The sequence below is a fragment of the Dendropsophus ebraccatus genome, chromosome 1 (genome assembly GCF_027789765.1).
Source record: "Dendropsophus ebraccatus isolate aDenEbr1 chromosome 1, aDenEbr1.pat, whole genome shotgun sequence".
NCBI classification, from domain to species: Eukaryota; Metazoa; Chordata; class Amphibia; order Anura; family Hylidae; genus Dendropsophus; species Dendropsophus ebraccatus.
The window spans coordinates 168,890,359-168,916,107 of record NC_091454.1 but is presented as its reverse complement, the minus strand read 5'-3'; the positions used below and the strand labels follow the sequence as shown (position 1 = coordinate 168,916,107).

General features: G+C 43.0%; 1 protein-coding gene across 3 annotated transcripts; it reads left to right on the top strand.

Moving 5' to 3' along the window:
* Positions 1 to 1,108: 1,108 nt before the first annotated feature.
* On the top strand, positions 1,109 to 24,157 carry PRC1 (protein regulator of cytokinesis 1). Of its 3 annotated transcripts, XM_069984216.1 has the most exons (15): positions 1,109 to 1,233; positions 8,410 to 8,542; positions 9,303 to 9,425; positions 12,236 to 12,469; positions 12,568 to 12,738; positions 12,845 to 12,994; positions 13,544 to 13,691; positions 13,798 to 13,934; positions 15,402 to 15,497; positions 16,055 to 16,201; positions 16,314 to 16,424; positions 17,142 to 17,249; positions 17,600 to 17,785; positions 18,843 to 18,883; positions 22,671 to 24,157. In XM_069984216.1, the coding sequence occupies exons 1-15, from the start codon at positions 1,223 to 1,225 to the stop codon at positions 22,729 to 22,731; spliced, it is 1,857 nt and encodes a 618-aa protein (XP_069840317.1). In that variant the 5' UTR covers positions 1,109 to 1,222; the 3' UTR covers positions 22,732 to 24,157. The 3 variants fall into 3 exon arrangements, with proteins under 3 accessions (XP_069840317.1, XP_069840335.1, XP_069840326.1); XM_069984234.1 differs by lacking the exon at positions 18,843 to 18,883 and having other exon boundaries at positions 1,111 to 1,233; positions 17,600 to 17,708; XM_069984225.1 differs by lacking the exon at positions 18,843 to 18,883 and having other exon boundaries at positions 1,111 to 1,233.
* Positions 24,158 to 25,749: the final 1,592 nt, after the last annotated feature.

The window sequence follows — 25,749 nt, the reverse complement described above, 5'->3', positions numbered from 1 at the left end:
TGACAGGTCCTGCTCCTACACTCTGTTCACTTTAACGTTCCACCTGCTCACAGTGCAGGTTGAACATCAAAGTGATCCGTGCATCCCTAAAAGCTGCGCGGCTGCCGCTTCTGGGGATGCTTAAAGTGACAGTGCACATTTCCCACCGGGATCCCGCGGCACCCCTAGCGGCTTCTCCCGGCACCCCAGTTTGGAAACTCTGCCACCAGGTTTATACACCTGGATTTGGGAAATTTCTGCCATTTTTCACTGCAGATCCTCTCAAGCTTTGTCAGGTTGGATGGGGACCATTGGTGGAACCATTTTCATGATGGAGGCCTGACAGACAAGCACCAGATTTATGACGTTTCTGTGCCACACTTTCAGTCATATAAGTGGGATACAAGGCCACCTGTTGTCTTTGGTGTCACCTAGTTTCGCCCCCATTGTATGTAAAGGTCTTCATAGCCTCCTATTCACTACCAGCCATAACCTGTCCGGTGTGTGTTTACTTTACACCACAATAAACCTGCCCTGTAGGATGTGCGAGCTCTGGTGGCCACCCATGTCTAATAACTTGTGGTTATAACATGGCCCAAACATGTGTCTGTACTATTACCTAACACAGTGTTCCCCAATCTCTGCTCTCCAGGTCATGCACAACTACCACTCCCAGCTGGCAGGCATTCTGGAAGTAGTAGTTCTGCAACAGCTATAGACATATTGGGGAGAAGTGGTCTAACAACCCATAGTTCTATAAGCACATAGCATCTGCGGTTTTAGCTCCACTGTGTGAACAAACTACAACATACATACTGTAGTAAATAGTACTATATATATATATATATATATATATATATATATATATATATATATATTAGTACGATTTATATATATAATTTTCTCCGTTCTCATCTCTGCAAAATAATCGCAAATCCCAAGTCACGTGGCAGCATCGCTCAGTCCAGTCATTCAGGTTTCCAGGCGTAGAGGGATTTGAATCCCCACGCATGCGCAGTCCTTCATTCGCCACTGAGGTGTGGAGCTTTGTATCTGTCATTCCAGCCGTTCCTGTGGAGACGCGTGACGTCATCGCTGCCGGCCAATCGCAGGGCAGGGAGATGTGTTCTCGAGGCAAATTTGAAAAGTTCGTGCGGCTGAGAGGAAGAAACGGTTGTAGTAGCAGCGGAGACAGCGGAGAGCACCGTACACACCGCAGTACCGGGAGCGGAGCGCTGCCGCCATGAGGAGAAGGTGAGCGCTCATTGGGTGCCGACCGGACAGTAGACTTATGTCTACAGAACCGGAGCCGCCGTGTGTGAATAGAGCCTGCCACATGCATAGAGCTCAATGGGAGTCAGTAACGTATGAGGGCTGGTGCTGTATTACATCTTATGGGATCGGGGTATGATATATCATGTGTAACCAAGGGCAACGGCTGCAGCATAACGGGGCGCCGGGCTATCCTCTGTCATAGTGTCACCCCCTCAGGTTGGGGGGCAGGGGGCGCCGGGCTATCCTCTGTCATAGTGTCACCCCCTCAGGTTGGGGGGCAGGGGGCGCCGGGCTATCCTCTGTCATAGTGTCACCCCCTCAGGTTGGGGGGCAGGGGGCGCCGGGCTATCCTCTGTCATAGTGTCACCCCCTCAGGTTGGGGGGCAGGGGGCGCCGGGCTATCCTCTGTCATAGTGTCACCCCCTCAGGTTGGGGGACAGGGGGCGCCGGGCTATCCTCTGTCATAGTGTCACCCCCTCAGGTTGGGGGGCAGGGGGCGCCGGGCTATCCTCTGTCATAGTGTCACCCCCTCAGGTTGGGGGACAGGGGGCGCCGGGCTATCCTCTGTCATAGTGTCACCCCCTCAGGTTGGGGGGCAGGGGGCGCCGGGCTATCCTCTGGCATAGTGTCACCCCCTCAGGTGGGGGGGCAGGGGGCGCCGGGCTATCCTCTGTCAGAGTGTCACCCCCTCAGGTTGGGGGGCAGGGGGCGCCGGGCTATCCTCTGTCATAGTGTCACCCCCTCAGGTTGGGGGACAGGGGGCGCCGGGCTATCCTCTGTCATAGTGTCACCCCCTCAGGTTGGGGGGCCGGGGGCGCCGGGCTATCCTCTGTCATAGTGTCACCCCCCTCAGGTTGGGGGGCAGGGGGCGCCGGGCTATCCTCTGTCATAGTGTCACCCCCTCAGGTTGGGGGGCAGGGGGCGCCGGGCTATCCTCTGTCATAGTGTCACCCCCTCAGGTTGGGGGGCAGGGGGCGCCGGGCTATCCTCTGTCATAGTGTCACCCCCTCAGGTTGGGGGGCAGGGGGCGCCGGGCTATCCTCTGTCATAGTGTCACCCCCTCAGGTTGGGGGGCAGGGGGCGCCCATTATTTGCATACATACCAGTGTAGAACCACAGAGCCCAGCATGGCTGCCAGTCTCCCGGTGCAGGTTGCTGGCACTCTGCCACGCCCCGAAACCATCCATTCCCTGTGTGTCCGGGATACAGAGAGCCGATTGTTGTAGTAGGAGAAGCAGCCGAGCCGTGTGTTGTGGTGCCAGGATGCCCTGCAGGGGGCGGCCATCAGCTGGCACCAGTCCCTGCACTGGGAGCCTCAGCCGGGCACCTTGCAGATGGGTTTTCCTATAACTTACTGGTGTCTCTTACCATTGTGTGTGTGGCTGCTGGTTGTTACTGGGCAGGAAGCTGAGATACCGGCTGCTGCTGCAGGAAGATACAGGCTGCTGCTGCAGGGAGCTGAGATACAGGCTGCTGCTGCAGGGAGCTGAGATACAGGCTGCTGCTGCAGGAAGATACAGGCTGCTGCTGCAGGGAGCTGAGATACAGGCTGCTGCTGCAGGGAGCTGAGATACAGGCTGCTGCTGCAGGAAGATACCGGCTGCTGCTGCAGGGAGCTGAGATACAGGCTGCTGCTGCAGGAAGATACAGGCTGCTGCTGCAGGGAGCTGAGATACAGGCTGCTGCTGCAGGAAGATACAGGCTGCTGCTGCTGCAGGGAGCTGAGATACAGGCTGCTGCTGCACAGGGAGCTGAGATACAGGCTGCTGCTGCTGCACAGGGAGCTGAGATACAGGCTGCTGCTGCTGCACAGGGAGCTGAGATACAGGCTGCTGCTGCTGCAGGGAGCTGAGATACAGGCTGCTGCTGCAGGGAGCTGAGATACAGGCTGCTGCTGCAGGGAGCTGAGATACAGGCTGCTGCTGCAGGGAGCTGAGATACAGGCTGCTGCTGCTGCAGGGAGCTGAGATACAGGCTGCTGCTGCTGCAGGGAGCTGAGATACAGGCTGCTGCTGCTGCAGGGAGCTGAGATACAGGCTGCTGCTGCTGCTGCAGGGAGCTGAGATACAGGCTGCTGCTGCTGCTGCTGCAGGGAGCTGAGATACAGGCTGCTGCTGCTGCTGCAGGGAGCTGAGATACAGGCTGCTGCTGCTGCAGGGAGCTGAGATACAGGCTGCAGCATGAATGCAGGGATATGACTTGGATAGGAGTACAGAATATGAAATCTATATACCATGTTTTCTTTTGGGTACACTGACCACTACTGCTGATCACCCAGCTTTCCCAGTGTTCTGTATGGCCATTCTGTTGTGTTCTTTTCTTACTAAACAACCAGGCAGAGTGTATATAGAAGCATATTGACTGCTCATCCTGTAGGAGATGTAACTATACCCTGTCACCCAGCTTTCCCAGCCTCCTGAATGTAATGCAGCAGTGCTTTCCCCTTACATATAGAATAGTTTTGGCTGATGGTCTCAGTAGGGGATGTAACTGCAGCCTGTCACCCAGCTTTCCCAGCCTCCTGAATGTAATGCAGCAGTGCTTTCCCCTTACATAGAATAGTATTGGCTGATGGTCTCAGTAGGGGATGTAACTGCAGCCTGTCACCCAGCTTTCCCACTGTAATGTATGACTATTCTGTTGTGTTCTTTTCTCACTAAACAACCAGGCAGAGTTTATATAGAATGGGTGATGGTCCCTGTATCTCTGTAGGAGATGTCACCCAGCTTTCCCAGGAATAGATGTAATAGAGAAACTCGCTCACCTGCTTTGTCAGGAGAACAATGCGTTCTTAGCTGTTGTATTTGAAGCAATGCTATACCTGAGGTGGCGGCCATTAGTGCTCAGGAATCCTGCGTCCTGGGTAAATATTAACACTTGTACTATGCAGCTCTGAGGTCTCATATTACTAATGCGTAATAACGTTATATACTTAGGTGTGAATAGGGCTGTGTTGGCATTCAGTACACAGCAGGGAGCAAGGGGCCGTAATACCTGTTGCTGCAGCCATTTATTTAAGGGACATAGTGTAACCTTGAAATGCATTGGCCTGCAGTGTATAGGTGTTGTCACTACGTCTGTCTGTATAGCAACCTACAGTAAGTGATCAGTAAGTAATGGCATGTCCTAGTAATATATACCATCAATATCTATGGAGGCAAAACCCCTCTGAGTATTTTCCTGGTAAGGTGTTGTATAGGAACTGTCTGTGACCAGGTAAACCTCACCTACCCCCCAGAGGAGGCCTCTTTATCTCCTGTAGCCAATACACTTAGGCTGCATTCACACGTTCAGTGTTTTTCCCGGTCCGTGATTGTGGTTCGGCAGCTACCTCCGTGATCCGTGCAAAACAGTCCGTTTTTCATCCGTTTTGTATTCGTGTCCGTTTTTTATATGGATTTGTGTTAAAGCATTTTAAATTACATTGATTACATCACATCCTTGTTTTTCACGGGTGAACACGGATGTCACATCCGTGAAAAACACGGATCTCATTGACTTCTATGGGGAATCCTTTCCGTGCATCCGTTCCGAGTAATGACATGTCCTATTTTTTAACAGAACGGATCACGGATCCGTGAAATCACGGAACATCTGAATAGCCCAATAAAAAGCAATGGGCTGTAAAATTGTCCGTGAGCACGGACAACTTCCCGGAACGTGTGAATGCAGCCTTAGGGTATGTTCACACTGCAGAATTCTCAAGGAATTGCAGAGGAATGTTTTCTGCTTTATATTCCTCACCTATTCAGCTCTGGCAGAATAGGAGCTGAATGCAAGCAGAATTAAAGCCTCCATAGACTTCTATAGGATTCCTCTAGCAGAATCTGCCCAAAGACTTCACACTGAAGAATAGAGCAGAAATCTCTTTGAACCCAATGGTACATTGCTCTGTACATATTTTACGGGAGGAATTTCAAGCTGAGATAAGAGCGAATTCCTCACCTAATTCCTCAGTGTGAACCTACCCCTACAGTGCATATCAGGGTGGGCATGTGTACAGTGAAACCCCCCATGGTCTGTGTATCCAGCAGCATACAGGCCTTGTGCACTGGTTCCCTCCCTGTCAGGACTGGACACACACATAGAACATCACAGCATGGATCTGAGCATGTGCAGAAACTGTAACCAGATACACCAGAATAGCCAGTGGGATGGGATGTTTGGTGCAGCCAGTCTGATGTGCGGTGGATATTTTTACAACTTTTGGAATTGGAGAATATGCCTGGTGCAGCAAAATCCATTACTGCAGTTTTTTCTGACATAATCTGCAAGGAAATTTGCATGATTTGCTTGTGGATTTCTTGTGTAAATGTTCAAAAGCAACCTGTGTCCATCCCTTATTTACCCATAGGATATGTTCACACAGCATATCCAGAAGAGAACAATACATGGTAGACATTGGGGGTAGCCTCAGATTACTTCTGTGCACTTTGACACCTTGGACCATATTTTTATTTGCGGTCATGGATGCCATCATCCCAATTCAGTGGGTTCAAACAGTGTCCTGTATCTCTGATGTGTGATCCTGAGGAATACACCAAGAATAAGAGACTTGTCACCTACTCTGGTGTAGCTGAAATGCAGTATGAATTGCAGCATGTTTTGCCATTGGACAATAGGACATGCATAGCAGCATATATTGGTGAGAGAGAGCTGGCAGCCATAAGAACAGAACAATGTGTGGTGGGGGGACAATACAAATGAGCTTTTTTATGTATATGCAAATAAGCACCAAGTGTTCAGCAGATGGTTACTAATTTAAGGTTTTGCATTTTGGTGCTTTTAACCCCTACTTGCTGATTAGTTATTAGTTATGCCATGTGTAACCATCTGAATGTGAAGAAGCTTCAGTGTTTACCAAGCAGAGCTCTGCAGAAGGCAGCAGGAGCTGTTACTTTTGTAAAAAGGCAGATTTGTTGGAATTCTGCCACTCTTCATTAGGTTGGCACTGCCACTTTAAACAGCTTTTGACCTGTCTCTATGACATTGTCAAAAGTTATGAAGTGACATGGGTTCATACAGGTGACTGGGGTTATTTCTGCAGCATGTGGATCCCTACAGGCCCCTTTTAGATTAAGGAATCTGATCTGCATCAAATCTGCCAAATGTGTGATGGTGCGTTTACACAGAAATATTTATCTGACAGATTAGTGGAGCCAAAGCCAAGAATGGATTTAAAAAGAGGAGAAATCTCAGTCTTTCTTTTATTACCTTTTCTCTGTTAATAGACTATTCCTGGCTTTGGCTTCAATAATGTGTCAGATATCCGTGTGCATAAAAAGACCCAAAGTGACAGCTCCTGCTGCCTTCTGGGGAATCCTTGGTGGGAAAACACTCCATTAGGACATGTTCACACTCAAAAGGGTTTGTCTGGTCGGGGGAATTTTACATTTGCTGCAGGAAAAATAACAAAGAAGCATGCTTACCATCCTGCTCCATAGCCAATCACTTTGCTGCTTACCATCCTGCTCCATAGCCAATCACTTTGCTGCTTACCATCCTGCTCCATAGCCAATCATCATTTCGCTGAGCAGACAGTTCTTTTCCACATTTCACATAACAGAAACCATGAAGAAGAGGATGGTGGGGTGGATGCTTGGGAAAGCTGCTGTGGCCTGTACAGATGTGTTACATATAAACCCTTTGCAGACAGTCAGCATGGAGTGAGGTCATGTTGTCTTGCAGGGTGGGGCGGTGAGCGCTTATTATATCTCCGTGTAGCCGTTACATTCCTGCCTCATGTAGTCATTGTGGTACAGAATATGCCTAGTGTTCTACCAGTTCATTTACTGGGTTTAGTGACATTAATGGGACAATATGGAGTTTACAATTACTGAAGTACAGGGGGAAGATGTAAGAGGTGATGGGATGAATAAGCAGGCTGTAGGGGAAGGTTAGGAGCCTCTAATAAAGCAGTACTGGGTCTTCACCAGCCACACCATGGTGATTCCTGTATGACACCATTGCTTGTAGTTCATGACAATTGAAGTTTACTTTGATATATCCTTCCTGTCTCCTGTACGCAGCGGAGCAGTATAATAGAGTGTCCTAGTCCAGGGTATAAAGCTTGTGGAGGATATAATGCACATAATACACACTAAGTTTCAAGTCGCCATCATCATAAATTGCTTTGTTGTAAAGACATTTCAAAAGTCAAAGTGTTCAAACCCCATCAGCCTCTAGATATAGCCTGGAGAAGTATGCAGATATGTGCTTCACTCCCTACATCTCTCTCTTCATAAGATGAGCTCCATAGACTTATAGTGGGGTCCACCTCAAGACTGACAATGCAGAGGGCCTGCATGTTTCTGCAAATATATATATCTATATAGCGCTGACATATCCTGCACTGCACAGATCATGTCATCACTCACTGGGGATCACGGTCCACATTCCACCATATCATTATTTTTGAAGCATGCTAAGAAAACATAGTAAACAAAGGTAACCCAGGCAAACATGCATAGGGTGTATAGACTATCGTTTACCATGTGTGCTTCTACCCCAATACCTCAATATTGCACTGCCACGGTGCTACACCATGCTTTACTGGAGCTCATACCATAGACCACACATAGGCAATGTAGATCATATGTGGCCCTTATACCACATGACTGCTTTAAAGTCTTAAAAGAAAATTAATTAATTAATTAATTAATTAGACAGAAATGAAATTGTAGCCCCATGGATTATCAAAAAATGATAATCGGCTTAAATTTCTGTGCTATAATAATGTGTCTGAGCCCCTATTCTTGCTGCCATGCATTAGGAAAGAGAGTTTTCCACTCAGTCACGTGCTGGAGATGGTAACTATGAAGAAAGAGCGGGAAGCTCCCTGTCCTAATACATAGTTATATACGGCAGGCAGAGCGGGAAGCTCCCTGTTTTTATGTTTAGTTATATGTGATGGGCAGAGCGGACGCTCAGAAGTATATTCCTGTGTCTTATTCTAAATTAATGCATATTAGAAAAACGACCATCGTGCACAGTGCTAAGCAATAGGGATTTTTCAGTATTCACTTAATGATTGGCCATCAGGTAGCCTGGATAAGCCCTTTTAACATAATTGATCATAGTTGGGGTCCTGTCACTAAGTCAATTTTATAACTGACTTCCAAATATAATCATCTCATTTTCACTTGTGTTTTCCAGTGAGGCAATTGCTGCAGAGTCTGTAGCGTGCTTAAACTCTGCTTTAGTACGTCTTCGAGATATCTGGGAGGAAATTGGAATACCAGAAGACCAGAGACTGCAGAGGACAGATGCCGTCAAGAGACATGTAAACGTAAGAACTTTGCTTCTTTCTGTTACAAGAGAATTCCCGCATCTTTTAAGTAAAAAAATAATTAAATAAACAGAATCCCACACAAAAATATTTAGTGTTTCATCCTATGGAAGTATTGTGCTAAAAGGATTGTTTCTAGGGGGCCTCACTGTAGGGCTCCGTTCACACGGAGCAAAACTGGCGGAATCCCGCCAGCCTCCCTGTCATAATGACAGTCTGTGGGAGGCTCGCACACCTCCTCTCTCCACACTGAAGAATGAACATGCTCATTCTTCAGAGCAGAGAGAGGAGGCACGCGAGCCTCCCATAGACTCCTATTATGACATGGAGGCTGGCGGAACCAGTTTTGCTCTGTGTGGACGAAGCCTAATATAGAGCTATACAGCAGGGCACATCATAGCTATGGATCTGGAGTACAGAGATGCTTCATGCTCACTATTGTGCAGGAGTCGGGGTGATCACCAGAGTTTGCTGGTTATGTGTTCTCAGCTTTTAGATTAAAAATGTTGAATTAAAAATGCTGAATTGACAAAGTGACAGCATGAAAACTACTTCAGTAAGTGACTCTTTGTTGGATACATATGCAGCCATATTGACTAACTTTAGCTACTGTTCAGACTCACTATTACTTGGGTGTTTTCCCCTTTTACACATAAATCCATTTGAATTGATTTGACTGAAACTTGAGGAGCATGTAAAGTATCCTTCTCGAACAACCCCTTTACCAAGTTTTTTTTAAAGTATTACTTCTGTGTACCAGATTCTGTTGACTCGAATGATCGAAGAAGAAGAAAACTTAAAAGACCGTCTTCTAAAGAGCATTGATATCTGCCGCAAAGAACTGAATACACTTTGTGAGGAGCTGCATCTTCCGCCATTTGAAGTGAGTATGTAAGACTGTATATGGGTAGATGTGTTTATACTGAATTATAAAGACTTCTTTGAATACTTCTTCCTTTTCCAGCTTTCATCTGGAAATAGGTTGACAGCAACAATACAGCCTGTAAAATGGCAGCCAAGGAGTTGAGACAAGAAGCGTACATTTCTCTGTACACACTTAAATCTTGTAGTCTTATATTAAAACAAGATATTAGTAACCCCATTAACAAACTCATTTTAAACCAGTGTCCTCTGTCTGAGCCATAGTCATGAGGGCTTTGCCATGGCGTAACTCTACCATAAACACACTTTACGTTGGCTGACCACATGATAATTTTATCACTAGGATAGCAGGATAAACGACTACCAAACAATGAGGTGTGCGTGACAAGTTAAAATATGTTCATTACTTCACGTAGATGAGGTCAGGGACTTTCTGAGAGTAACCATAGACATGACCCTGAATCCCACCGAAACAGAGGACATCCCTTTGTATGGCAAGCTGTACTCCCTAATAATTTTAACCCCTTAAGGTCAAAGCCAATTTTCGTTTTTGCGCTTTTGCTTTTTCCATTTTATGTTTAAAAGTCCATAGCTCTTGCATTTTTTCACTTAGAGACTTATATGAGCGCTTATTTTTTGCGAAACCAATTGTACTTTGCAATGACAGGCATTATTTTTCCATAAAATATACTGCGAAACCGGAAAAAAATCATTTGCGCTGTCAAATTGAAAAAAAAACAACGAATTTTTTGATTTCGGGGAGTTTTGCATTTACGCCGTTTGCCCTATGGTAAAACTGACTTGTTATGCATGTTCCTCAAGTTGTTACGATTACAATGATATGTAACATGTATAACTTTTATATTATGTGATGGCCTGTAAAAAATTCAAACCATTGTTAACAAATATATGTTCCTTAAAATCGCTCCATTCCCAGGCTTATAGCGCTTTTATCCTTTGGTCTAACGAACTGTGTCAGGTGTCATTTTTTGCGCCATGATGCGTTCTTTCTATTGGTACCTTGATTGCGCAAATACGACTTTTTGATCGCTTTTTATTACATTTTTTCTGGATTTGATGCGACCAAAAATGCGCAATTTTGCACTTTGGCATTTTTTTGCCCTGGTGCCGTTTACCGTGCGAGATCAGGAATGTGATTAATTAATAGTTCGGGCGATTATGTGAGCGGCGATACCAAATATGTTTATTTATTTGTTTATTTATTAATTTATATTTATAAAATGGGAAAAGGGGGGTGATTTGGACTTTTATTAGGGGAGGGGATTTTTTATTAATTAAAACACATTTTGACTTTTTTTACATAAACTAGAAGCCCCCCTGGGGGACTTGTATATAGACAGCACTGATCTCTCATAGAGATCAATGCTGTGTATATACACAGCAAAGATCATTGTAATCGGTGATAGATTGCTATGGCCTATTGCTATTGCTGCAGGCCATAGCAATCTATTTCCGAGCCGGGATCAGCGTCATTCCGACGCTGAGACCCGGGCCGGCCAGAAAAACGGATCTCCCCCCGCGATCGCATCGCGCGGGGGGGGGGGGGTGGAGATCTGTGCCGCTAGACACCAGGGACGTGCAGTACAAAGCACTTTAATGCAGCTGTCAGGTTTAACAGCTGCATTGAAGTGCTTAATTAGCCGGCGCGGCAACGGGACCCACGCTGGCTAATAGAGGCACTGCCCGGCTACAGATTGCAGCCGGGATCGGTGCCGTTCAGAGCGGGACCCCGCTCTGAACTCCCCCCGCGGCACCATGACGTACCAGGTACGTCATGGGAGGCTAAGGGGTTAATGGGAGTTACAGGGGAGATCTAGCCCCATTTTTGGGAATGCCTGGGATGGAGAGTTAGGTGAATATGTGATGTTGCCAGGCTGCAGAGCCACAGGTGGGACAAAACACAGCAATCGCTGAGCTCAGGGAGACCAGCAACAAAAAAATCAAGTGTACTCACTGAAGAGTCTCCACTAATGCACTGCCCCCCATAAATTTAAATATGCAAAAGAAGGGTCCGTGGAGCCTCAGTTACGAGTCTCAAAACACAGGAATAGCCAGATATCCCTCCAGGGGAGGGAAGCCTATTGCCAAGGGGGTGCCTCCCAGTGGGGAGATCACCAAACCACCCTGATACGTAGCCCCTTAAGTCCCACTCTGTTGCGAGTATTGGAACACAAATAGGGAAATACCAGGGTGGCCCCTTGTACATCAAAGTCTAACTCTGTGGCGAGTATTGCGACATGACAAGGGTTTACCAAGGCAGGCAGGCATCCATCCACAGACGATTGTTTCGGGGTAGTTGCCCCTTGTCAGTGTGGAGTAGGATTCTGGCTAACAGGGGCAATGAAAAATAGACCAACAAAACACAGCAATCGCTGAGCTCAGGGAGACCAGCAACAAAAAAATCAAGTGGAGTACTCGCTAAAGAGTCTACAGATGGGGCATCAATACAGCTGCTGAGTGGCTGAGTAAGTCACATCTTAAACCCTGCACAACAGGGATTTGAGTGGCCGCACATCGGGGATCAGAGTGCCAGAATGCAGGCAGGAGCTAGGAAAGTAAGTGGATGTTAATTTTTTTTCACTCGCCCCCTTCCCGGGCATTTCTAAAAAAGGAGTCCTGGCTGGACAACCTCTTTAAAATGAACGTGTTTTTTTTTTTTTTTCTACAGCTATGCCATTTACATGTAGCAGCCTGAGCAAAACATGCACATGAAGTGACCGAATTTTCATATATAATTCTAAAAAGCATAGTTGTGTATTGTTATGAAGAGATTGGTTGTCTGTATTTCAGGAAGATGAAGAAAACACTATATTGCAGTTGGAAAAAGACTTGCGTACACGAGTAGAAGTCATGTTAAAGCAGAAGAAGGAAAGAATGCAGGAGCTAAAGCTGTTAAAACAACGTGACCAAGACTTGTGTGACATTCTGTGCTCTCCTCCGTACTATATTGACAGTCACCGCGTTCCAAGTCTGGATGAGCTTGATCAGTTTCGGAGGCATTTGGCTACACTTTCTGCAGAAAAGGTTAATTCAGATACGTTATACCAATACTTGCATATATAACATCCTGGCTGATCACCAGTCTGAGTTGTTAGGTTCTTATACAGTTATTTTAACCATAGGAACAACGTGAAGCAGAATTTGTAAAAACGAAAAAACAAATAATTCTTTGCATGGAAGAATTGGACCGATTGCCTGACACAAGTTTTGAAAGGGATGTGGTGTGTGAGGAAGAAGAAGCTTTCTGTCTGTCAAAAGATAATCTTGCGGCGTTACACCAACTCCTTTTTCAGGTTTGAGACAAATTTTCTCTTTTTTTTTTTTTTTTTTTTTTTCTCCTGTCTTTCACTTGCTGTGTTTTTGATGCAGTGTGTCATGGTAACAATGTCTTGTTTGCAGTTAGAAGAACAGATCAGACAAAACAAGGCATTATGTGAGGAGCTGCGAGCCAAAGTAAAAGAATTATGGGATAGACTTCAGATACCTGAAGAGGAGAGAGAGGCATTAGCAGTTCATATGTCTGAATCAAAAGGAAAAAACATACAAGCGGTATGAATTTGTAAAATTGTTATTTAAAGTGTACGTCGACTTGCACAAACATCAATCAGACTCTTCCCTTTTATTTTTCTTCTTCTGTTCCACAATGTCTTTGTAGGAGAACTGTATTGAAAATTATAATATTCCAGAGGGCAGGGGGTTAACAAAAAACAAGTCCTACTTATCTTTCCCTGTGACTCTGCAGCATTGCGTCACAGGCTTCATGGTCTTCCCCAGCGCTCACTTTTTTTCCGAGTTGTGATGTCGTCACTGACTGGCTGAGCAGGCAGACCATCAGCCTTTAGAAGCAGATGCAGGAGCCACGGTCCAGGAAAGGTAAACGGGCGCTGCAGAAACACTGCGAGTGGTAAGTAGAGCTTGTTTATTATATTCCTCTCTGCTCCTGGAAAATGATGATTTTCTCCAGACTTCTCCTTCAGGTGGACATTCTGGTAAATGGTTCTTAGTTGGATTACATTATACTGTAAGGCTTTATGATGTATAATATACTTTCGTAATAGTACAGAGTAAAAGAAGTAAACTTTTTATCTTTTTTTCCAGTTACAAGAAGAAGTGGATCGTCTCCAGGAGCTGAAGCTTCAGAATATTAAGAATGTTATAGAAGTCATAAGAACAGAGCTGTCAGCCTACTGGGATAAATGTTTTTATAGCAATGAGCAAAGGGAAGCCTTTGCTCCGTTTTATGACGGTGAGATTATTTCTGGGAGTTTTGTATAAGTTGCAATAAATATCTAGTAGTTTTAGAATAACCTAATGGCTAGCAGAATATAATTGCACGCTTATTGTCTCCTTAGAGGACTACTGTGAAGACCTTTTAAGCCTTCATGATGCTGAAATTGAACGCATCAAGCAATACTATGAGATCCACAAAGAGATGTTTGAAGGTGTTCAGAAATGGGAAGAAAATTGGCGTCTCTTTCTGGAGTTTGATGTAAGTAAATTGCATCTGATATGCTTGGCTTGCACTTTATAAAGAGGACACGTGGCTTCTCTTGATTTACTCTTTCTGCTTTAGCAAAACCCTGGATTCCCCATTAAATAACAGTTCTGGAATATATTTTCTTATAGTTATATATGTCAATTAGGTGTTACCATTTGTAGGTTTGTCCCTGCTTAGCCTGACATTATCCAATCAAAGTTGACATTAACAGGTAGTGTATGAACACAACCCCAACCAGTAATGCCCAGGGTTAAGAATAAAAGCTGAATAGCCCAACACAGGTCTTATGGGACAAGGTGTTAGAATGATAATGTGATATATGTTAAAGGGGAAGTCTGGGCAATATAAATTTAAGATATGTTATTTCCCAACAAAAGTTATGAAAATTACTAATAGGTACTTATTATGGGAAACGCACCTATAGTGTATTTTCTCTGCATTTACTACAGCATGGCCTGTTCAAGTCTCTGTGAAGTTGGTGATGTCACGTCACATCAACTGCTGACACCTGCTGCAGCGGTGGGACAGACTAGAGCAGCAGGTGTCGGCAATTTGTGACATGATATCACCAACTTTACAGAGACCTGAACAGGCACTATAGGTTCATTTCACATAATAAGTGTCTATTAGTAATTTTCATAACTTTTGTTGGGCAATAACAAATCTTAAATTTATTTTGCCTGGACTTCCCCTTTAAATTACACATGTGGAACTCTTGTCCTGGTGTATTGACAATGTCACAGCTTCCTTTCTGTCTACTTTTTTTGCTAGTCTCTAGCATTAGTTTATCATAACTTATCTATAGAATTATAAGCCTTATGCTGCGTTTACACGGAACGATAATTCGCCCGATCGTACGATTACCGATTTCAAAGTAACAATTTTTTTTTTTAATAACGATCAGCGTTTAGACGGAACAATATATCGTACGGAAAATTCGTTTTGCGATCTTTTTGCGATCGCTTAAGCCTATCTCGCACATAGGAAAAATCGGGGAACGATCAGCGAATTTTTTGCGAACGACTATTATGAAACATGTAAGATCAAAATGAACGATTTCTAGCTCGTCGCTTGATCGTTCGCTGCGTTTACATGTACGATTATCGTTCGAATTCTATTGTTATCGTGCAAATTCGCACGATAACCGTGTAAATGCAGCATTAGTGTGCTTACTGAGATAAATGTTAATGGCTGTTCCAGCTTTACAACATTATGGGAATGTTTCCTGAATGGAAGTATTTACTGCTGCCTGTACTGGATCATAACCTAAAAAGGCATACAGCACGTCTGCGACCTTTTCTAGTGTTAGAACAGTAGTGGCCTTTTCTGTGTTGCATACTTTGCACTGTGAGTCTGGGTTGTTCATTATATTATATTATATTATATTTATGTAGCTATGGATATAATGCAATTATAGTGATTTATGGATCTCCCCCCCCCCCCCCACCTCCCCCTTAGAAAAAAGCAACAGACCCAAACAGATTCACAAACCGGGGAGGAAACCTTTTAAAAGAAGAGAAACAGAGGGCAAAGTTGCAGAAAATGCTTCCAAAGGTAAGTAAATAGCCATCACCCAAGAAGCAACAACAGTTTATTTTACGACAGTAAATGGGTTAGTGTCTCTACAGGGCACTTATTGCTTTATTGTCAAAAATTGCAATTTAATAACCTGATTGTCTGAACACACTTAAAAAGTCTATGGGCTTAGTAGCCTGGGTGGGATGGATCAATCCTTCTGGAAGCATCATGTTGATGTAATATTACTGCTGGGGACACTTTTGTATAGCTGCAGACCCTTCTCTATAAATCTATCAGCTCAGTCACTCTGAGGCAGAATGTACCTGGTGAAAACATACCATTGAGGAGTCAAGTATGTTACTAAGTGATTGGTGCAACCATAGGACTATGCAGAAGATACACGTTTCTGTAAAACATCATCCTCACCAACCACTGAGGGCACCTCACCAGTGAGGACACTTCATGGTTAAAAGCAGGGTTTACATCATTTCTTCTCATACTAAGTTATAATAATAAATCTGTAGTAACCGGTCAATGTCTCTTTTACATGATATAGTAATGTATATTTACTTTTGTGGATATTTTCCTTTTAGCTGGAAGAAGAGCTTAGAGTTCGAATTGCAGCTTGGGAAGAGGAACAAACTCAGGAATTCTTTGTAAATGGGAAGAAATTCATGGAGTATGTCACAGAGCAGTGGGATCTGTTTCATTTAGAAAAAGAAAAAGAGAAGCAAGAGAGGGTAAGAACATTTGTTTTTCCCGCATAATATTGTACTGCTATCTTTGGTATGCATAGCAATTTCCACTATGTATAGCTAATGCTTGATTTAACCTTATTTTATATCCATGCAGTTAATGAAAAAAAATCGTCAGCTAGAAGAGGAAATGTATTATGGGAGTGCTCCAAAGACCCCAAATAAAAGAAGAGTACTTGGGACAACAACACCAAGCAAGATGCGCAAGGTCTGCTTTATACTTGTCAGTGCTATTGAATGTGCAGCTGTGGTTCAATGTCTTTACCTAAAGAGGATTTCTGGGCAAAAATGAGTGGTGGCCTGTCCAGAGTACAGATCATTGATTACAGAGTACAGATCATTAAACTGCCACACATATTCTATTATTCACATTCGCAGTTATTGCCCTGCAAGGTTAGAGGAATAACAGTTGTAATTTATAGCCATGTCAGAAAAGATCCTTTGTCTGTCTGTGGTAATAGGGGGGCAAAGCAAACTGGCTTTTGCTTCTGTTGCCCTTTTTGTTAAAGGGAAACAATCAGCATTGTTCCCGGCAGCAAAGTATCGATCTACTGTGTAGCCCGCGGAGCATACCAGCTGCATCTGCAGCAGTAGCTTTACAAAGGGGAAAAAGAAGTTTTATTACTCCTTACACTCTCTGCAATGCAGACATATGTGCAACTTTTTTTTTGAATACTTCACACAATTCTATTGCATGTTTTATAAAGACAATTTTAAGTATCTAAAAACAATAGTTGATACAAAGCTTCATTCATGTTGCTCACAGAATGCTCCACACTGCCCCCTGTCTAGCACAGCTTAACCAGTGTATTCTATGTAGTAATTACTTGGTGTATAATTATGCAGTTATAAGTAACACTGACATGCATGTGCATTTTTGTTCCTACCTATTCCTTGCACTAACCTGCCTGCTTTCCCCCCTCAGCTTAATGGCACATCCGTTTCCTGTTCTACCAACACAACGCTGCGTTCTGCATTCGGTGGAACAATGTGCCACTCTCCCGTATCACGTCCGCCGCCTAGTGGTGGCAAGGTCAGTTAATATCACAGGGACATGTTTAGTCTATTGTTCAGCTTTAGCTGCCTTACTTGCATGTTTGCATATCAGTGAGCATATACTGTGTTCTACATGATAAGCACACCTATGATTCCAGTTGAATTTGCAGAATAAACCATTTTTGGATTCATCAAAGCCATCAGTGTCTAGAATCTCCAGACACCCCAGACACATTCAGTAAACATTAAACCCCATTAGATTACATTTTATTAAGTAGAATTCCCTGGGAAAATGTCATGTGTACAATAATCTAGAACAGTTTAGAAAAATGGGTTAAAATGTACTTGGTTTACTTGCTTCTAAAACATATTCATAATTCTTTTTAGCCTGGGCTGCCCCTCCGAACTCCAACCAGACCTTTCAAGACCCCACAAGCCAAGCGATTGGAAAGGAATAAAGAGAACATGTCACAGTTAAATGGAACCGCCATGAGTGGTGGGTGCCGCCTGACAATTCCTGCCCAGCATAACCTCAGCGTTAACTCTGTTGCCAGCACCTATTCTGAGTTTGCGGTAATTCACCTTTTCTTAGACAAAACACAAATAACAGCAGCAGCACACAGTCAGGGGGTAGAAGGGGTTTGGTTCAACGCACTATAATGTATAAGTGCAGTATTGCCCATGATTCTTTAGCCTATGTGTAGACTCTTTAATCTTGATGTAAAAGAAGCAAAGATTTTCCAAATGTCATTCTGATGATTGCCTTCTAATGAACCACAGTGGAGATACTTCTAAGATGCTGCTTTCTAGGAGCAAACAATGAAGGACTTGCAGCTTTCCAACTGCAGACTTCATTGTGCCGAACTGGAGATTTTTTGGGGGGGATAAGATCTCCACTATTTAAACAAGGCTAAGTATAGGCCACCAATATGTATGTCCCAGAGAACACCTTAACCCCTTTCTGCACTGTATAGTACTAATATACAGCAGTCACCTTCCTGCAATGGCTGGAATCAGAGATCATTCAACCCCTTAGATAACATGGTCAGTAGTGACCACATCATTTAAAGGAAACCTGTCAGGTTCTGTGCCAAAGTGAACAGCAGTTTACAAACATTTTTACATTGAGGATTACATGGTGTATGTGCCTAGTGCTGCCAGAGAAGAGACTCTTGTATTCATTAGCAGCTTTAGAAGTTTGTTAAAATGATAGGTACCCATTAAGTGGTTTTACAGAGAAGGCATTAATTGTTTGAGATAGAGAGCTATAATTTTTTATGATATAGCCATAAGCCTAACAAACACAACCAGGCCTGCTATGTATACAATCCTATTAGGCTTTGCAATGGAGGCATTTTGATGGTGATCAAGGCATGACAAGTTTAAGACCCTAGGCTTAAAAAAAGTTTATTGAAGCTAAAACTCAAAGGAAGGGGCAAAAGCCATCATTCAGATAGCAAAAACGGTTGTATCTCTCAAAATACAAAAATGCAAAAAAGTTCTGAATCGATCTATGGACCTCTTAAAACTGATTTATGAGGGAGCCTTATAGGTTCACAGAATACACCTTGTAAATTGACAATGTCTTGACTGATCTGTACATGTTTTCACTGGTATTCTGTGTTTATAGAAGGAATCCACACACATTGACTCCACATCCATATACTCCAGGTCTGTATCCACCACATTACACATACCCGGTGCATGCAATTGGGGTTCACCTGTTCTTCCAGCTGCTGTTTCCCCTAAGGTGTCATTTAACCTCTCTAACACACTCTCTGGATACCCACAGTGGTGGAAGGGTGACGGGTAACCTAAGCATCTCAGTGGGATATTAACAATGACCCACCCATCTCTAATTTCAGCAGCATCCCAACCCATCTGTGAAGCTTGGTATATAGGATTGCAGTGCACTCTTCAATATATTGTTTACAGTATTAAAGGGGTAGTCCACCAAAAATTTTTTTCTTTCAAATCAACTGCTACCATGAAGTGCCAGAGATTTGTAATTTACTTCTATTAAAAAATCTCAAGCCTTCCAGTACTTATCAGCTGCTGTATGTCCAACAGGAAGTTGTATTATTTCCAGTCTGGAGAGCAGGAGAGGTTTTCTATGGGGATTTGCTCCTGCTTTGGACAGTTCCTGACATGGACAGAGGAGGCAACAGAGAGCACTGGGTCAGACAGGAAAGAAAACACCACTTCCTGCTGGACACACAGCAGCTGATAAGTACTGGAAGACTTAAGATTTTTTAATAGAAGTGAATTACAAATCTCTGGCACTTTATGGCACCAGTTGATTTGAAAGAAAAATTTTTTTGGTGGACTACCCCTTTAAAGAAACTTTTATAGGCAGAAAAAAGAACCTGACTGTGTTGCTGTTATTTAACCTGGGTTTTGTTTGCTGTTTATTTGCTGTTATTAACCCTCTGTGTGTTGACATTATTAATGTGACTTGCTGTAATGTTGTATAATACCGTTCTGCCTCTTCCCCTTTTTTCCTTCTTCCTTATTGATGTTTTACTTCATTCATTTACACTTCATGTGTATTTTTCCCCTTTATATTCTACTACATCTATGCTTTACTATATTAGCAAAACCATGGCAATGCTTTAACCACTAATCCCTTGGCAGTTCACTCAATTTATACACGTCACCACATTTTTTTCGGCATCTCATTGCCTAGCTTAGCTTTGGATATGACCATTATAATCATTTTCACTGTTACTTATTCTACATATCATTTGTTTTTGGTAAATATGATGGATCTGCTGGGTGTTGGCCATGATAGAGAAGTAATGGCAGCTTGTCCTAAATCATCTGATGGATGAAATCTGCTTCACCTCCCATTTAGAGTAAATAGTTGCATACACCAAACATCGCCAAATTTTCTCCTTCACCTGACAGAGGCCAGACAAGTGTCCTCTTTACCTCCATTTGAATGCAATTCGTAGGCATACTATTTTTTTTTTCTGCCACCATTGTTTTTCTAAGTTTATAAAGAAATACTTGTGGCATCTAACACCCTGCTTTACTGTACTGTCTGTGCTGACTGTTCTGCTGCAGCAAATAATCAGCAAGCCTCTCTACTGCTGAGAACACACACTGAGGGCTGGCTGACATTTCTGAAAGGTGCAATGGAATAAAAAAATCTAATGGTTTATAATTCCCTGTTCCAGAGAAGGACCTGTCATACCCGTTGTGCCAATCCACTGCTTTTTTTCTTCTATTAGGATAAAAATAAAATGCAGCCCATGATGTCCAGTCATGTATTGTACCTTTTAGAAATGTTGGATATGTTAATTACAAAAGAATGTTTAGAAATACAAAAAAAAGCTATAAGACTCTGTTTCCACTGATCCCCTAATAGAAGTCATGACTGCAGTGTGAACAGTGTTTATTTTCTTTTTGACTGTTTTTGTTTGTACCAATGACTAAAATAGATTATCCAGGATGAGAAAAAAAAGTAGTTGCTTTACTGAAATGTCACTCTTGTCCCTGCTTTGTCTGATTGTATTGCAGCTCATTTCCATTGAAGTGAACAGAGTTAATTTTTTATTTTTATTTTTTTGAAGAAAGCAACTATATTTTTCTAATCCTTGATAACCCTTGTAAACAGTTGACTCCGATATACAGTGTACCTTGGATTATCAACAATGTTCTATAAATCGGTAGTGTAGATGAGGATAAACGTTTAAACCTCTAATTACAGAAGATTTCTTAATAAATGACAACTTCCAGACTTTCTCCTTGGGTTATCCAGGCTTAGAATAAACATGGACACTTTCTTCCAGAAACAGCAATTTACTTATTTCCAGTTTAGGTGTGATTTTACAACTCCATTCTATTGAGGTTAATAGAACTGGGATGTGATGCCAACTATCTGACACACACCCCTCTAACAGGTGGCTCCGGGTTACAATAATACTATGAAATCAACCCACAGGCACCCAGCCCGGGGTACAAAAACCCCTTCATAAAGGCGCCCCGGGCCATGTGCCTGTGGGTTGAGTTCATAAGACAACAAGCAACCTGGAGACAGGGGTGGTACTGTTTTTGCAAGAAAGAATCAGATTTTTTTTCTTATCTTTTAAAGTGTCACTGTCATTAAAATCTATTTGCAGAAATCAACAGTACAGGCGTTGTTAAGAAACTTTGTAATTGGGTTTATAAGGCAAATATGCCATTATCTGCATTTAAAAAGACTTTTCCCAGGTCCTCCCCCCACACCCCCTCCCTCCTTTCTGTCATCCACTGCTCATTATCAGGAAATCTTGACTCTTTTACATCAGTCTGATCCTGTCTGTGCTATGGAGAGGGGAGGGGGAAAAAGGAAGGAGGGAGATTAGTTGGCAGCAGAGAACAAAGGATTACACAGCAAAGAGCCGCTGAAAGCCCCCTATTCAGAGGTCAGAGAGGTCAGTGCTGACATCAAAGGACAGAGCCTGGTGATGTAGTTGTAAATTAACTCTTTGTCCAGTTTTGGTGCCGTATCCCCTCCCCTCTCCATAGACAACTATGAAGACAGGGGGGAGAGCTTCAAACTGCTTTTTCATGATAAAAATTTGCATTTTTCGGCTAATAAACCCAATTACAAAGTTTCTTAATCGCCTGTACTATTGATTTCTGCAAAAAAAATTAACAACAGGGACACTTAAAGATTACTGTGTAATTACAGGCTTAATTTGTGGTTTAATCTGCCCCTAACATCTGGAAGCAGATTCTGTGCAAAAACGGTAAAAGGTCCACATTGGATTACCCCAACTGATTGGAACTAATCTGTGTGTGGATCTGTGGCAAATCCAATTGCATTCACAGCATCTAATCTCCTCCATAGACATCTATGGAGATCTGTAACTTGATATCTCAGTGACGTTGTACTCCGCTACACAATTTGTCAGTAATTTCTAAATGACTGAACAATAAATGAAGGGATCCCACAGCATCCGATGCAAAATAAAGTGTGTTTATTCACACATCAGGGTACAGAAGTGCAACGTTTCGGCCTATCAGGCCTTTGTCAAGCATATGCTTGACAAAGGCCTGATAGGCCGAAACGTTGCACTTCTGTACCCTGATGTGTGAATAAACACACTTTATTTTGCATCGGATGCTGTGGGATCCCTCCGTTTTTTCTACAGCTTAAGTGCTCACACCAAGGATTGTGAGCCGTCCTGCGTGCATCCATCCTCTACACTTTGATCAACTTTTTTGGAGTATCTCCAAGGTGCTGTTGGGGCTTTTTTTATTTTTTTATTTTTTATTTTTGAACAATAAATGAGGCAGGGGGTGGAGGGTCAGAGTCTGAGTGTAGTAAAAGGCATTGTTTGTTCGGAGGTACACTGTAAGAAGGATTTGTATCTTTTTATAGCTGCCTTTGCATTCTCTGACCCCTTTCTTGGCTCTTGTTTAATTTCTTAACCAGTAGTAATCCATACTTATTCTTCCTTTTTTACAGCGAGAACTTTCAAAAGCTACAAGAGCTAACACCAACCCCCAAGTCCTCAACTCTACCATAACGCATATGTGATATGCTGTCCAGCAATAGGACTGAAATGGACCTAAGGCAGGTGTACATTTTTCCTTAGTGGTCACTGCAGCTGGCCACAATGTATATACTGTGGTGGTCTCCTAGATGATGGGTGCTCTCCCAGGACTCTGCTTCGAGAGGGACTTGCACCAAAGTCCATGCTAAATTTTGCACTGTAAATTCATCTCTTTGAGCTTATATTAATAAATAGTTTCTGTCAGTGATCTCAGAAGATTGGCGGATGTTGTTAGACCTGCTACATTCTGAAATACTTTGTACTGTATAGGCGTACCTCCTTGTATACAGTTGTTCTGGCTTCTGCTGTCACGACCAAGTTTCATGTTATTTTTGTGTCTGTATATATACGGTTCTTAGTTCTGCCAATATCATGAACACTTTGCACATGTATTTCCTTTTTTTAGTGTCACTACAGCGATACCACAAAATAATTTTATTCTCAAATGATAATATTGAAGTGGCTTGTGGAAATGGAGTTTTTAGAGATTTTTTTTTTAACACTACTTATATACCCTATTTTTCAGTTGTTGTTTTTTTCACTTGGTACCTTGACAGAGCAAATTCAGAGGTGACAAAGTACTGTAATATTAAGCGGATTGATTAGTACAGAGAGATGACAGGACCTATTGTTTCACACTCGTGTGCATAGAAAAGCATTGACAAGTAGTCCGATTATTCATTTTATTTTATTTTTTAAAAGAAATTTCCTCTTCTCTACATGTAATGAATATAGAACCACAAATCACAGTGACTCATTGACATGAATATTCCATAATTGTCCTAGTGCAGGGTGTTGCATGACACAGGAGTCTCCTTGGTGTTGTCGTGCCGTGACCTGCACTTGGCATTACACAGAGAGGGAAGGAAATGAAAACTGTCTGGCTTTCTAACCAATTAGAGCCCAACTTTCATACATTAACAGTTTTATTTTGTCAGCTTACCAGGAGTTTCCTTTAGGGTATAAACCCACACACTGTATACGCAGCGTATTTACTGCTGCGATACGCAGCAAATACGCGACAAATACGCAGCAGATTAGATCTAAATAACTGAACACAGCATCAACTCTGCACCATCAAATCTGTTGTGTATTTGTTGCGTATCTGCTGCGTATACGGTGTGTGGGTTTGTACCCTTAATGTTTTAATAACACTTCTAGAACAATGTAAATTATATGTGGTCACAGATTTGGCATTTTAGCAAGCTAGGAAATGTCAGCTTTGAGTGATACTCAGATACATCATTGGGAAAAATACCGTATGTCCTTCATGACTTTCAGGACCCATTCCACGGTATCATTTGAGAAAGAAATCTATGGTGTGGTAATGTGCCTGATGTATTGCTTTTGACATTTTGTACAGTTCTTGTATAGTAAATTAAATCTATCTTGTTAAAGCCACTTATGGTTAAGTGTTTTGTTCTTTATATACAGTCTTTATGTATATGCAGCTATGTGTAGTTAAACCTTTAACACTAATAGTTAACTATTACATACCCAATCTTCTGGATTGTCGGGGGTTGATATAGGTGAATCAGAACAAGACAACACCTTTTTAAAGGAAATCTAGTATTAGAGATGTGAGCAACTGGAGCATGCTGAAGTCAGATCGCTCTGCATTTAAATACCGTGGCTGAAGAAGTTGGATGCAGCCCTAGGAGTCCTGGAAAACATGTATGCAGCCATAGGCATACCCGAGTTGGGATAATGTCCATATGAGAGGCGGACCGTGGCACTGATTGCTCAATAGAAGTCTATGGGATCCATGTTTTTCACTGATCCGTGGAATCTGTAAAGAAAAGAGGGATCCCTGTTTTGTCACTTGCGAGCTGTCACCTTCATCCCCACAGGCGCCCTCCACCCTGACCTGGCAGAGCATTCCCATAGTTGAGCATCCCCCACCCCCAGACTTGACAGAGCATCCTCATAGATGAGCTGTAGGGATGCAGGTGATTGCTCGCAAGTGACATGACGGGTCTGAGTGACAATGGGAGGGAGGGGGAGGACTCGTTCAGCTCTGCTACACCTGAGGACATAGTGGAATACACTAGGGTGATCACTTCGGTAAAAATAACGGACACAGATGCAATTACCACAGATTGTGGAGGATTTTGCTGGTCAGAAAAAAAATTCTGAACATGTGAATGAGGCCTAAGAGACCCAAGCTGACAGCAGAATAGATCACTATCAATAAGGTTGTTCCTAAACAATAACACAGATGCCTAAAGTGAGCCGAACTCATTGTACCTAATAGGGGGAAAGAAACCACTGCGCTGTCAGGAAAGCGACCTGTGGTTCTAATTGGTCAGGGGGAGGCTATGACGGCAGGACAAGCATCGGTCGTGGTGGAAAAAAAATGAAAGGGGCACCAGATTTTGGCACATGTCCCGACCTGGGGAAACTTTTAAAAATGAGCTGCGATTGCATAAAGCATCCCTAGCCTACTGAAGCAAATTGCCCTGAGTTCCAGGGTGTTAATTGGAAAAGGAGGTGGCCACTAATTCCCAAAATTTACCAATCCTTAAAGATAAGCAAATTTACAGTACTAACAAAGCCCTTCGCTAGGCTCTGTGGTCAGCTTGTCAGCTGGCTGCCTTTTGAACTCTGTGACGATCCTCTCCGGGTGCCTGGGAAACCAGAAAGTTTTTTTTTTTCAATGAAATTAACACCCGTTACTTGATAATGACAGCGGTAAATAATGCAAAAACCATGTATTCAACAGTATTTTAATCCTTGGCTTATACAAGGGGCGCAGTTTTCATCCAGACCACAGATCTGTCAGTCCAAAACAGCATATATAGTAGAAAACGGTGGATTACAGCGTCCAATGCAGGTAAGGTAATGTGCTTTAATTTCTCCATAGTAAAACAATGCAGTAACGTTTCGACTCTCACAAATCTTTTTCAAACTCTGATCGTCATTTAATTTAGCATAAAAAGACATTGTGTGACCATAGCCTTAGGGCCTACTTACAAATCCAAAATTCTATCC

What these genes read in the sequence shown, in the direction of transcription:
- PRC1 (XM_069984216.1), top strand. An exon ending in AAAAAGAGAAGCAAGAGAGG is followed by an intron (nt 16,202 to 16,313) that starts GTAAGAACATTT and finishes ATATCCATGCAG; the next exon opens with TTAATGAAAAAAAATCGTCA. An exon ending in CACCAAGCAAGATGCGCAAG is followed by an intron (nt 16,425 to 17,141) that starts GTCTGCTTTATA and finishes TTCCCCCCTCAG; the next exon opens with CTTAATGGCACATCCGTTTC.